Raw genomic sequence first — 12162 nt, 5'->3', positions numbered from 1 at the left:
AAGAAGGGTTTTCCTACCCCATGGGGCTCCAAGAAAATCTCTAGAGGGATACTAGATATCTCTTAACTACCTTTACTGAGAAAGGTAGATCCTCACGATATTTTTTTTCATTCCACCAAAAGTAAAACAATGTGGAGTGTCTCAGCGGTCAGCAAACTCATTAGTCAACAGAGCCAAATATCAACAGTACAATGATTGAAGTTTCTTTTGAGAGCCAAATTTTTTAAACTTAAACTATCTAGGTAGGTACATTCCTTATCAAGGTAGTGCCTACATGTGGTATTTTGTGGAAGAGCCACACTCAAGGGGCCAAAGAGCTGCATGTGGCTAGTGAGCTACAGTTTGCGGACCAGGTAACTAGGTAAATAAAGAAGTGTATAAAGTAACTCAAAACTTTGCAAAGTTACTGCCACACCTCCTTGGAATGGGGGAGGTATTTGGTCTGGGGAATGAATTAGCCTAGAGGGGATGAGATTTCCAAAGGTTTATGAGGTTTCCTTTACATTGCTCCTGGACATTTTCAGAGAGGGTACTGTAGGTCTCAACTTCAGAGGTACTGGGAATTGTTTTCAGAGAGGGCCTCATAATTCCACTGAGATGGTGGCCATAGCAGATCATGAGGTTTCAGAAGGGGAGTTTTTCCAAACTGTTTAACCCAAGAATAAGTAATGCCAAGTACCATCACTACTGTACTTTCTCATTCTAACTCTTTCCCCTTCTCCTATGGCTTTACTGCTTTGAGGAGAAGTGAAAATACACTACTCTTTGCGCATACCCCACCTCGGGCCCTCTGAAATATCCCCAAAGCTGACGGCTCGGCTGACTGAATTCTGCTTAGTTATTAGATCTTGGTGAGCATCTTTGCAACAGGATGGGGTGAAGCAGAGCAGGCAGGACTTTCTCATTATTTATAGGACTCTGGAATTTTCTACTGCGGTTTCTAAACTATTAGGTAGGAGCCTGTTTCTTTGGTTTTAAATAATAATAATTTAAATCTTTGGATTAATATGTGTGTTTCCTAACTGAAGGTCTGGGAAGCACAAGCAATTACTCATTCAACGCTGGCTTTTCACGTTGTAGCAATCGTTAAATCCAAAGGGACCAGTGATTAAATAGGAATGAATCCTTCTTAATGTCCATTAATTCCCTTCCACATCATTCAGCTCTAGCCATTCAGCGTTCTTTGCTTATAGAAGTTGTCCAATCAGTTTTAACAAAGGTGAGGGGATAGGAGGAATGCCTGAGCAGGAACATGCAGAAAAGGTACATGTAATGTGAACTTCAAGGCTTAGAAAAGGGGAAAAAGAACTGGAATGGCTTCCAACTCAGAAACACAACTATAGTCATCTCTCTCCCCTGATATACCCTTGCATCTATTTTTTTTAATGAGTGTGCTGGTGGGTGAAGGGTGGAGAATGAGTATAGCAGGACAGAAAGAGAGAGAATAGGATAGGGAGAAGAGGAAAAAAATGGAGTAGAGAAAGACAGTAATGCTCCAATGAAGCAGATGTGATTTGGTGGAGGGCTGAGCGCACCAGGCCTCCAGAAGACACCCTGCAGCAGACTCCCAGCACTGCCAGCACAGTACCACTCAGCTACACCAGCGGGTTCTGTGCACCCACTCTGGCCAGACCCTCCCCCCCCCCGGTGCTAGGCCACCGAGGTAACCAATAAGTAACTGTTGCATTGCATGGATAGTTCTCCTGTGCTGATATCTTTGCTAATAATAAAATATGCCTTTTGGAGGTTGTTAGTTTTCTTTCTCAACTACCATAGATACTCAGAGAAATCTTGTCTTGGTCTCCAAGTGAAGAATAAAATTAGCTAAGGGTCTTTTTTTTTTTTTTTTCATTTTTCTGAAGCTGGAAACAGGGAGAGACAGTCAGACAGACTCCTGCATGCGCCCGACCGGGATCCACCCGGCACGCCCACCAGGGGCGACGCTCTGCCCACCAGGGGGCGATGCTCTGCCCCTCCGGGGCGTCGCCATGTTGCGACCAGAGCCACTCTAGCGCCTGGGGCAGAGGCCAAGGAGCCATCCCCAGCGCCCGGGCCATCTTTGCTCCAATGGAGCCTTGGCTGCGGGAGGGGAAGAGAGAGACAGAGAGGAAAGCGCGGCGGAGGGGTGGAGAAGCAAATGGGCGCTTCTCCTGTGTGCCCTGGCCGGGAATCGAACCCAGGTCCTCCGCACGCTAGGCCGATGCTCTACCGCTGAGCCAACCGGCCAGGGCAGCTAAGGGTCTTAAACTAGTGTTTCTTATCTTGGAATTGTTATGATCTGCAGCTATTACCTGCAACCTTAAAGTATAAGCTACAAAGCTTAGAGATACTTTGTCAGGTAAGAACCTCAATGGGTTAAAAAAAACAGTGATGACTGAAGTTGTTCAGATGGCTAAAAGCAGTTAGTTTGATATTCTTTTTAACCAATATAGTCTCCAGATTAGTCTATGTAAAGTGTATGTAACTCCTTGCCCATATGTGTGGACGTGTAAACACTCCAAGGAAGTTCCTTTCTAGGGATTCTTTCTTCACCACAGACACCTCTGTCCAATACACACACACGCGCGCGCACACACACACACACACACACACACACACACACACAGGGGTGTTGGGCTTAAATGACTCAAAAAATAACCAGTCCCAAGGATACCAGGATAATTTTGAGTTTCTCTATATCAGAGATTCTGGTTATTGTTGGGTTATTCTGGGTGTCCAAACTCTGAAGAACAGCAATTTGAGGCCTCAATAACAGTCTGGAACAGAATGGATAAAGAAGCTGTGGTACATATTATATATAAATGAAATATTACTCAGCCATAAAAAAAGAATGAAATCTTACCATTTGTAACACCATGACTGGACCTAGAGGGTATTATGCTAAATGAAATAAGTCAGTCAAAGAAAGACAAATACCATATCTTTTCACTTATATGTGGAATCTAAAAAAACAAAATAAATAAAACAAACTAACTCACAGATACAGAGAACAGATGGTTGCTGGACGGGACTGGGATTGGGGGGCTGAGTGAAAAAGGTGAAGGGATTAAGAAGTACAAACTGCCAGTTATAAAAACAGTCCCAGGGATGGGAAGTATAGCACAGAGAATATAGTCAATAATATTGTAATACCTGTGTATGGTGTTACGTGGGTACTACACTTATTGGGGTGATCACTCTATAAGATATATAATGTCTAGCTTGACCAGGCAGTGGCGCAGTAGATAGAGCATTGTACTGGGATGCAGAGGACTCAGGTTCAAAACTCTGAGGTTGCCGGCTTGAGCGCAGGCTCATCTAGCTTGAGTCCAGGCTCATCAGCTCACCAGCTTGAGCGCAGGGTTGCTGGCTTGAGCGTGGGATTATAGATATGACTCCATGGTCGCTGGCTTGAGCCCAAAGGTTGGGCTTGAAGCCCAAGGTTGCTGGTTTGAGCTAGGGGTCACTCACTCTGCTGTAGCCCCCCGGTCAAGGCACATATGAAAAAGCAACCAATAAACAACTAAGGGGATGCAATGAAGAACTAATGCTTCTCATCTCTCTCCCTTCCTGCCTGTCTATCCCTATTTGTCCCTCTCTCTGTCTCTGTCACAAAAATAAATAAATAAATAAATAAATAAATAAAGAAATAAATGTCTAATCACTATGCAGTACACCTGAAACTAATATAATACTGGATGTAAACTGTAATTGAAAAGAAGAATAGTCTGGCTCTATAATGGCACAAATCAGCTAAATCAAGATGAATCAAATGATGAAGATTCATGCAGAATCAATCAGAACCTTGTGAGAAAAAACTTTATCACTGAATCTAACCTCCAAAGAAAGCAAGAGGAGCCTGGAATGCAGATCACAACTGGACAGGAAGCTAGCACTTGCTGGGACTGTGGGGAAGTGCAAAATCCTCAGACGTTCCTCAGCATGCCCAGCTGCTTCACGGAGGAGCCGCCTGATGGCATTCAGGCGCTGAGCAACGGCACTGCTGACATGCTATGATTCAACAGTGGCTGCTCTTCCTGCGGCAACGAAATGCCAGAGGAAGAGGGGCTTCAGCTTACCTATTTACACATCAAATACAGTTACGGATACATAAGGCTGTCTGAAGACAGGTAGAGTTAGGTGCAATCAAAATGCACAGTACATTCATCTTTCAGGGAAAAACAAAAGTGTTGTAAATAGCTAAAAAGGAAAAAGAAGAAGGTATGTTTTGAGGGAAAGGACATGAAGGGACTCCATCATCTTATATCTTCAGTTCTTCAGTCTATATTCTTCTGTGCCTCTCACCTCTCTCCACTGGTGCCTTATGATGATGATTACAGAGACTTCTTCAGATCCTCTAGCTCACACTTACGTCAATCCTTCATACGTATTTCATATCTATGTGCAATGCTGGCAGCAGCTTTGAAGTCCTTATTGGATTCTCTGCATGCAGAATTGGAATGCTGGTTTCTATAACTAGCACACCACTCCTAACGCTTAGAGACAATTTTTTGCAAAACTCAGACCAAGGGACAGACATTGTATTTATCATGCACACTACATATTTGCATCTCAGCAGCTTGGACTGACATCACAGGGCACATACCTTCTACCAGTGTATTTGTAACAACACTCAGTATACTATTTATCCTGTCCTTCCGCCCATAGGAGGCCAGTTGTTCCATGGAAACTAAGAGAGATCCAGGACCTTTCTTCTTAATTTCCACCTCAGTTGTACCCTGAAAAAAAACAACAAGCAAATGGGGTGAGTTAAGTCTTATAACATTAAAGTTGGGCCTTACCAGATCAATAGTCCAGACCAGTGGTCGGCAAATTCATTAGTCAACAGAGCCAAATATCAACAGTACAATTGAAATTTCTTTTGAGAGCCAAATTTTTTAAACTTAAATTATATAGGTAGGTAGGTACATTGTTATTAACTTAATTAGGGTACTCCTAAGCTGGCCTTTGCTAAAAACGTTGCATGCTATTAGGTTGCATGTGGCTCACGAGCTGCAGTTTGTCGACCACTGGTCCAGACTGTGAACAAGACCATACGCTCTTCCTTAAACTTTTTACTTTGATCCTACAATCCTATTGACTTCAAGAAGTAGAATGAAACAAGTTGGCCATGGGTCATCTTTAGTTCTACAGATGACAAGACCAAGTCATATAAGTTTGTACAAATCTACAACGAACCCAAGAGTCCGGCTGGGACCTAGCTACCTCATCTGCTCAATTCCAAACATAGAGTAGAAAGACCAGGGCCCCTGGGCGATGCCATCAGAATAGACCCTAAATTTTCCTGTCTTATTCTCATATCTGCAGCATTTGACTAAACTGGACCACATGATAAAATAAGTCAAATTCACCTTTACTTGAAATTTCATTAAGGGCCAAGTCCCTGATCACACTGAGTTTTATGAGTATTGTTTCCTCCATCACTCTACCAGACTGTTGATTCCAAATGCCAAACCTGGGTCTAACTGAATGTTAGCAAGTTCTACTCCAAAACTCCTCCAAGCCACTATAAAGAAGTATGGTAAGGTTTAGCTATCTTAATTAAATAGACTGCATCATATATCTTTATCTTGTCCTTGTAAAGTTTTATGAGTTAATTTGCAAGGCTCAAATTCTCAACCAAAGAAAAAAGGCAGAAAATAGCATCAGATTTTCATACAAAATATTTTTTACATGCTCCACAATGGGCAATACTGGTATGTTAGATTATAGCAGAGACTTTCTTAGTATACCTTGCTTGTGTTCTTTGTTCCAACCTGAATATTCTACATCAGATGAGGCTTAATGGGATGGCTTAAAACCTAGATTTCGAGTAACCATGTTGACTGTCCACTTTAACATGTTATCCACATAAAGTTGGCTGTCCCTTCCACAGTTAAGGCAAGAGGGCAGAGAAAGTCACTATCACTCAAAGTCCAGGGAGAAGACATGTTTGTGTGAAGCTAGAGAAGTATCTGTGTGATCCATACCAGAATGATCGTAACAGTTTTAAAAAGAAAATAATTCTCTGGAGAGCTATATCTGAAAGCCTTTAGATTTTAAGAACCACACAGAAAAAGGTTCCTGAAAGATTATAATTTATCTCATCACAATGTTTTATCAAACTTTCACTGATTCAGACATTTGGTTCATTTTAAGGTTTTGTTTGTTTGGCAGAGCTACTGAAGAAATGGAAAGAAAAAAGAACTATTTCCTGAGACTTACTACTACATCACTATACGAACATCTGTATATGTAAGAATGACTTGATAACCATTACCTCAAGTGATAGGAGGTGTATTTCTTTGAGAAGCCATTTCTGGTTATAATTCCTAGCCTGATATTCATGACATTTAATAAATCAGATAAACTACTACATTTAAAAAATGACAATCATTGCCTGACCTGGCAGTTGCGCAGTGGAAAGAGTGTCGGATTGGGACACAGAGGAACCAGGTTTGAAACCCCAAGATCGCCAGTTTGAGTGTGAGCTTACCAGCTTGAGCGTGGGATCACAGACATGACCCCATGTTTGCTGGCTTAAGCCTAAAGGTCACTGGCTTGAAGCCCAAGGTCGCTGGCTAGACCAAGGTCACTGGCTTGAGCAAGGGGTCACTCACTCTGCTGTAGCCTTCCTTCCCCAATCAAGGCACATATGAGAAAGCAATCAATGAACAACTAAAGTGACTAAGGAACTACAACGAAGAATTGATGCTTCTCATCTCTTTCCCTTCCTGCCTGTCCCTATCTGTCCCTCTCTCTGTCTCTGTCGCACACACACACACACACACAATGACAATCATCTAAAAATGAACACAGAAAGGCCCCATTCAATGGACACTCTTATCTCTGGCATTTGTTGAATCTACTGTGTTGCCCTTCTGAAAATCTATAGTACATGGTAGATAATCTTCATAATACTCACCCCTGAGATATAGTAAGATCTAGTAGACCAGCTGATACCTCAAGGAAAGATGAAATTGCATTTTAATATAACTTTGATACAAAGTATAAACAGGTACAAGCCTGTTTCCTGGGCTTGCTGGATATAACAAGATATAAATTCTTCAGGCTTTAATAACATTAACCTTAAAAACATTAATAAAAATGCTGTCTAAAGGACCTAGTCCAATCATTAATGTTTAATGATATGTATTTGAAAGCTGCAATAATTTCTAGCCTGGATTAAAAAAAATTCACATAAAGAAAAATTCATCCCAAAACTTAACATTAAGATTGAAAAAATATTACTTATATCTTTCTATGTAAAATGAAAGTGGAGATAACTTCTATAACATTAAAATTTGTTCCATAATAAGATGTGTTATAGAATATACCTTAAGTTTCAAAAAAAGAAATAAATGAAAGAAGATACCAAAAAATAAAAATTCAATGCTCAAACTTAGGGAATTTTAGAAGGTAAAAGAGAAATTCATTATATTATCTTTTTACACAGGCAAGACCATTTAGCATAGATCCAAATAACTAGTTCCATCAAAAAGTCTGGATAGACCTGTGGTGGTGCAGTGGATAAAGCGTTGGCCTGGAAATGCTGAGGTCGCCGGTTCGAAACCCTGGGCTTGCCTGGTCAAGGCACATATGGGAGTTGATGCTTCCTGCTCCTACCCCCCTTCTCTCTCTCCTCTCTCCCCCCTCCTTTCTAAAATGAATAAATAATAAAAAAAAAAGTCTGGGATAACAAAAAGATATCCAGAAAAAGCCCCATACATTTGTAAATTAAGCACAGACTTCTAAAAATCCATGGATCAAAGATGAAATCACAAAGGAAATTAGAAAATATTTTAATGATAACAAAAACACAACACATCAAGATTTATGAGATGTAGCTAAAGGAATGGTTAGAAAAAAAATTACAGCTTGAAATGCTTATATTAGAAAATAAAAAGCACATAAAAATCAATGCTCTAAGCTTCAACTTTAAGAAAGTAAAAAAAGATCAAATAAAACCTTAAGTAAGTAAATAAAGGGAAATAATAAAAATAGGAGTAAAGAGTAGTGAATTAGTAAATGGATAAACATTATTATACAATCAAACAAGTCATAAAAATTTTTAAATAAAAAGATTAATAAAAAGGATAATTTCCCAGCAAGATTGAATAAGAAAAAATAAGAAAACACCAATTATAATTTTCAGGGATAAAGAAAGAGGACATCACTACAAATCTTAACAAATATTTTCAGGACAAGAAGACCATAATGTAAACAACTTTATGTCAGTTCATCTTGGATGAAAGGGATAAACTTATTGAAACAACTTATCAAAACTGATAGAAAAAGAAACCAAATAAAAACAGCTCAAAGTAGAGAAATTATACCAAAAAACCTTACTACAAAGAGAATTCTAGACCCAGGTGGCTCCAAAAGTGAATTCTATCTAACATTTGCAGAAAAAATAAAACGAATCTTACACAAATTCTTTCAGAACACAGAAGATAAGGGAATACTTCTCAACTTGTTTTATAAAGCTAATCCTGATAGTAAGCTTGACAAAAACATTACAAGAAAATAAAATTAGAGACCAATATCCCTCATAAACCGAGATATGTAATTCTTAACAAATATGAGCAAGTAGAATCCAGCAATATATACAAAGGATAATACATAATATCACGGCCAACAGGGTTTATCCCAGGAAAGCAAGGTTAGTTTAACATTGTAAAACAAGTCAATGTCGTTCATCACATTAAGAGAATAAAGGAGAAAAACTATATAATTATCTCACTGATGCAGCAAAAGGGCATTTAACAAAATTCAACATGACTGCATAACAAAATTTCTCAGAATATTGCAGCTTCAATCAGATAAAGAACATCTATGAAACCTGCAGCTAACATTAGACTTCTTGGTGAAACATTAAATCTTCTTCCACTAGTACTGGAAACAAAAAAGGATGTCTACTTTCATCACTTCTATTGAATTTTGTATCTGAATTCCTAGCTAGTGCAATAAGGCAAAGAAAATAAATAGAAAGCATAAAGAATGCAGTTGCTGCTATTCATAGAAAATATTATTGTGCATGTTGAAGGCCCTATGGAATTTATATTTTAAAAAATCCAAACATGGCCCTGGCCAATTGGCTCAGTGGTGGAGTGTCGACCCAGCGTGTGGAAGTCCCAGGTTCGACTCCCGGTCAGGGCACACAGGAGAAGCACCCATCTGCTTCTCCACCCTTTCCCCTCTCCTTTCTCTCTGTCTCTCTCTTCCCCTCCCACAACCAAGGTTCCATTAGAGCAAAGTTGGCCTGGGCACTGAGGATGGCTCCATGGCCTCCGCCTCAGGTGCTAGAATGGCTCTGGTTGCAATGGAGCAATGTCCCAGATGGGCAGAGCATCACCCCCTACTGGGCATGCCATGTGGATCCTGGTTGGGCGCATGTGGGAGTCTGTCTCTCTGCCTCCCTACTTCTCACTTTAGAAAAATACAAAAAAAACCCAAAACAAACTCAAACATAATAGAACCAATGTCAATTTATCAAGGTCATGAGAGACAATGTAAACAGATAAAAATCAACTGTATGCTTATATTCTAGCAACAAATACTTGAAAATAAAAATTTTTAAATGACACCTTTAGGATGCTCTACCAAAGAAAGATGGTGACGGAGTAGGCGGACATTCCAACTGCCACCTCCCAGGAACAAATTGGATTACAACTTAATTTAAGAACAATCATCTTGAAAAACCAACTTTGGACTAAAACTAAAAGAAATCTATAACCAAGAATCACTGAAGAAGCCACACCGAGACTGGTAGGAAGGGCGGAGACACGGAAAGGGCTGCCCCGCTCCCAGGAGCAAGCAGCGGCACAGAGGAACTCTCACAACGGGGTGGTTGCCCTGAGAGGTGTGGATCCTCAACCCCAGGCCTGGCCCCAGCCTAGAGCCCCAGAGCCTAGAAGAGGCACCCAGACAGCATTTAGCTGTGAAAAAAGCCAGGTTTCTGTCCGCGAGAAAGGGACACACCTCTCGGACGCAGATTCTGTTTTAAAGGGGCGGTGCAGAAAACCTCGTTCTCAGCCACTAACCCAGGGCTCTGGCTGGGCAGAGCTGAGAGGACTGGAGTGGCAGGAGGAGAGAGTAAACTTCGAGGCCCAGGGAGAGACACTGTGGGACACGGCCACCAGAACACCTGTGCCGAGTCATGCTCCAGTACTGCAGTCGCCATCTTTCTTGGGTGGAGCAATCCCCTCTGAGTGCCATCAGCCTGGGGAAAAGCAGCTGCTCCACCCTCAGGAGTCTCTCCTACCCCAGACATGGCGACGGGTCATTATGAGAGGCCAGGAGGCAGGCGGCACAAGAGTGACTCAGTTTTCTGGTGTTGAGACCGGAGCCCCCCCACCCCCCACACTCTCCTGAGTCTATGACTGGTGCTTCCACCTCACCAGAGACTCAGTTGAATGTGTCCAGAGAGTGGGCAGACCACACCTCTGGGTCTCAGAGGCCACACCCACTGGACTCCTGGGGTCACACTCTATTGAAGTCTGTGAAAAAAGTCTGGACAGACTGACACCTAGGGCCAAGGGGCGGAGCCACATCCACCACCCTCCCTAATTCTAGAATTGCCACAGGCTCTAGACTCTAGCAGAGGCTTTCTCAGCAGCTGAGCCCAACAAGCAGCCAGCAGACAGAGGCTCCAAGAGGCGGAACTCAGGGAAACTTGGCTGTTTGAGTGGACTTTCCCCCAGGACCAGAGTGGGTAAAAGCCAGCCAAGAAGTGCAGCTTGGTATTTCCATGTACACCTGGGCCCAGCAAAGGCAGCCATAAACTCTGAATTGCTTATAGCTCCAAGAAGGTTGCTGAGGGCCAGTCACCGGCAGTGTCTCCCACTGGTCTGCACTGGGCTCCTGCTAGGGAGGCCCAGGGCTGGTACATCCAGGGGCCAGCTGCAGAAAGCATCGGTTCAGAACCTAACGACCTTTGCTAGAGTGGTATCCTAAGAAAAAGCTCTTCACACCAGGCCCAGCTGAGGCGAGTTCCACTCTCTGTGATCAGCACCAGCACAGCAGCTTATGTACATTGCATAGGGTGGAGCTTTACAGTCAGCTGGCCTAGACACTGGATATTCTGTCCTGCTAGGCTAGATTCCACAGGGGGAAGGGGGAGATGCTTGGAGCATAGATATTTAAAGTGTGGGTCCCTGGTGTATTGTTGGATCTGGTTGAGGGGCTTAGCCACCTTTGGGAGGGGCACAGTCAGCCCCAGGAGAGGACTCTCTCAGTCTTCCTCCCTGAGACGAAGGTCTCCAAAGCTGAAAGAACTTCTGAAGAGGAGTCTGTTGGCCACACTTGGTCTGAACCTACTGCTCACCTTGTTGAGAAGAAATAAAATTTGAGTATCCAGCAGTGGCTGAGGGATCAAACTCTGGAGTAGGGGTCACATTCCCTGTACTGAGCTCCTGACCAAGAGACCCCTGATGTAGGGGGTCCCACAAACGTTGTTTTCACAACCTCAGCAGCCCTAACCCACCAGGTATGCAACCTGTGGAGGGGTTGGTTGAGTGAGGCCAGTCTGAGCCCTCACTACAGTCTTACTACAGAAGACTCTGTGGGAAGACCAGGCAGCTGCAAGAGGAGGAGGAGAAGCTGAAAAGTGAAAACAAATCTTACAGAGCTTGGAGCTTTACTGAGCTGTTGTCATCTCTAAGCAGGAGGAAGCTGGTCCTTATACAAAGGTTGGCCCCTCTCACAGTACCCAGGCACAGAAACAGAGACACAAACAGTGAAAAGTGCAGTAGCTACAGACTGGTAGACCACAGCAGGTTACAAACAACAACTGATGCCAACCCCAAAAGATCTAGAGCCAACACAACTGGTAGTGGGTGGCAGATAGCACCAACCCTAGACTCAACTACCTACACAAGCAGCAGGCCCACAGGTGGATTCTAGCAGGCACCAGACACTGTGGAGAATAAATATGCCCAACAGGAACAACACTGCACAGTGTGTAATACACATGATCAAGGTTGACCCTTACAGCCAGCCAACCTGAAGGGATAACCATACCCATGAAAGGACCAACTGCATCTAATACTCACAATCAACAAGAGAAAAAATAGTACCCCCAAGAAGCGTTCCCAGAACAAGGAAAAGAAGTGGCCTGGAGGGAGGACAGCACCACCAAGCCCATTTTCTTCATAAAGACCAAAGAAAAATTTCAAAGTCAGA

The 12162-nt window shown here is 42.6% G+C and overlaps 1 protein-coding gene across 5 annotated transcripts in view; it reads right to left on the bottom strand.

The window, feature by feature from the left end:
- Nucleotides 1–12162, bottom strand: part of SCN8A (sodium voltage-gated channel alpha subunit 8) — a 265318-nt gene that overhangs the window by 69315 nt on the left and 183841 nt on the right. For all 5 annotated transcript variants that reach the window (XM_066265290.1, XM_066265307.1, XM_066265314.1 and 2 more), the window contains exon 13: nucleotides 4586–4718. In XM_066265290.1, coding sequence (XP_066121387.1) covers nucleotides 4586–4718 — 133 coding nt within the window. The remainder of the gene's footprint in view (nucleotides 1–4585; nucleotides 4719–12162) is intronic.

Source organism: Saccopteryx bilineata, chromosome 1 (assembly GCF_036850765.1).
Source record: "Saccopteryx bilineata isolate mSacBil1 chromosome 1, mSacBil1_pri_phased_curated, whole genome shotgun sequence".
Classification (NCBI taxonomy): domain Eukaryota; kingdom Metazoa; phylum Chordata; class Mammalia; order Chiroptera; family Emballonuridae; genus Saccopteryx; species Saccopteryx bilineata.
Note: the sequence above shows the minus strand (reverse complement) of the source record. Positions and strands in the feature narration are given on the sequence as shown.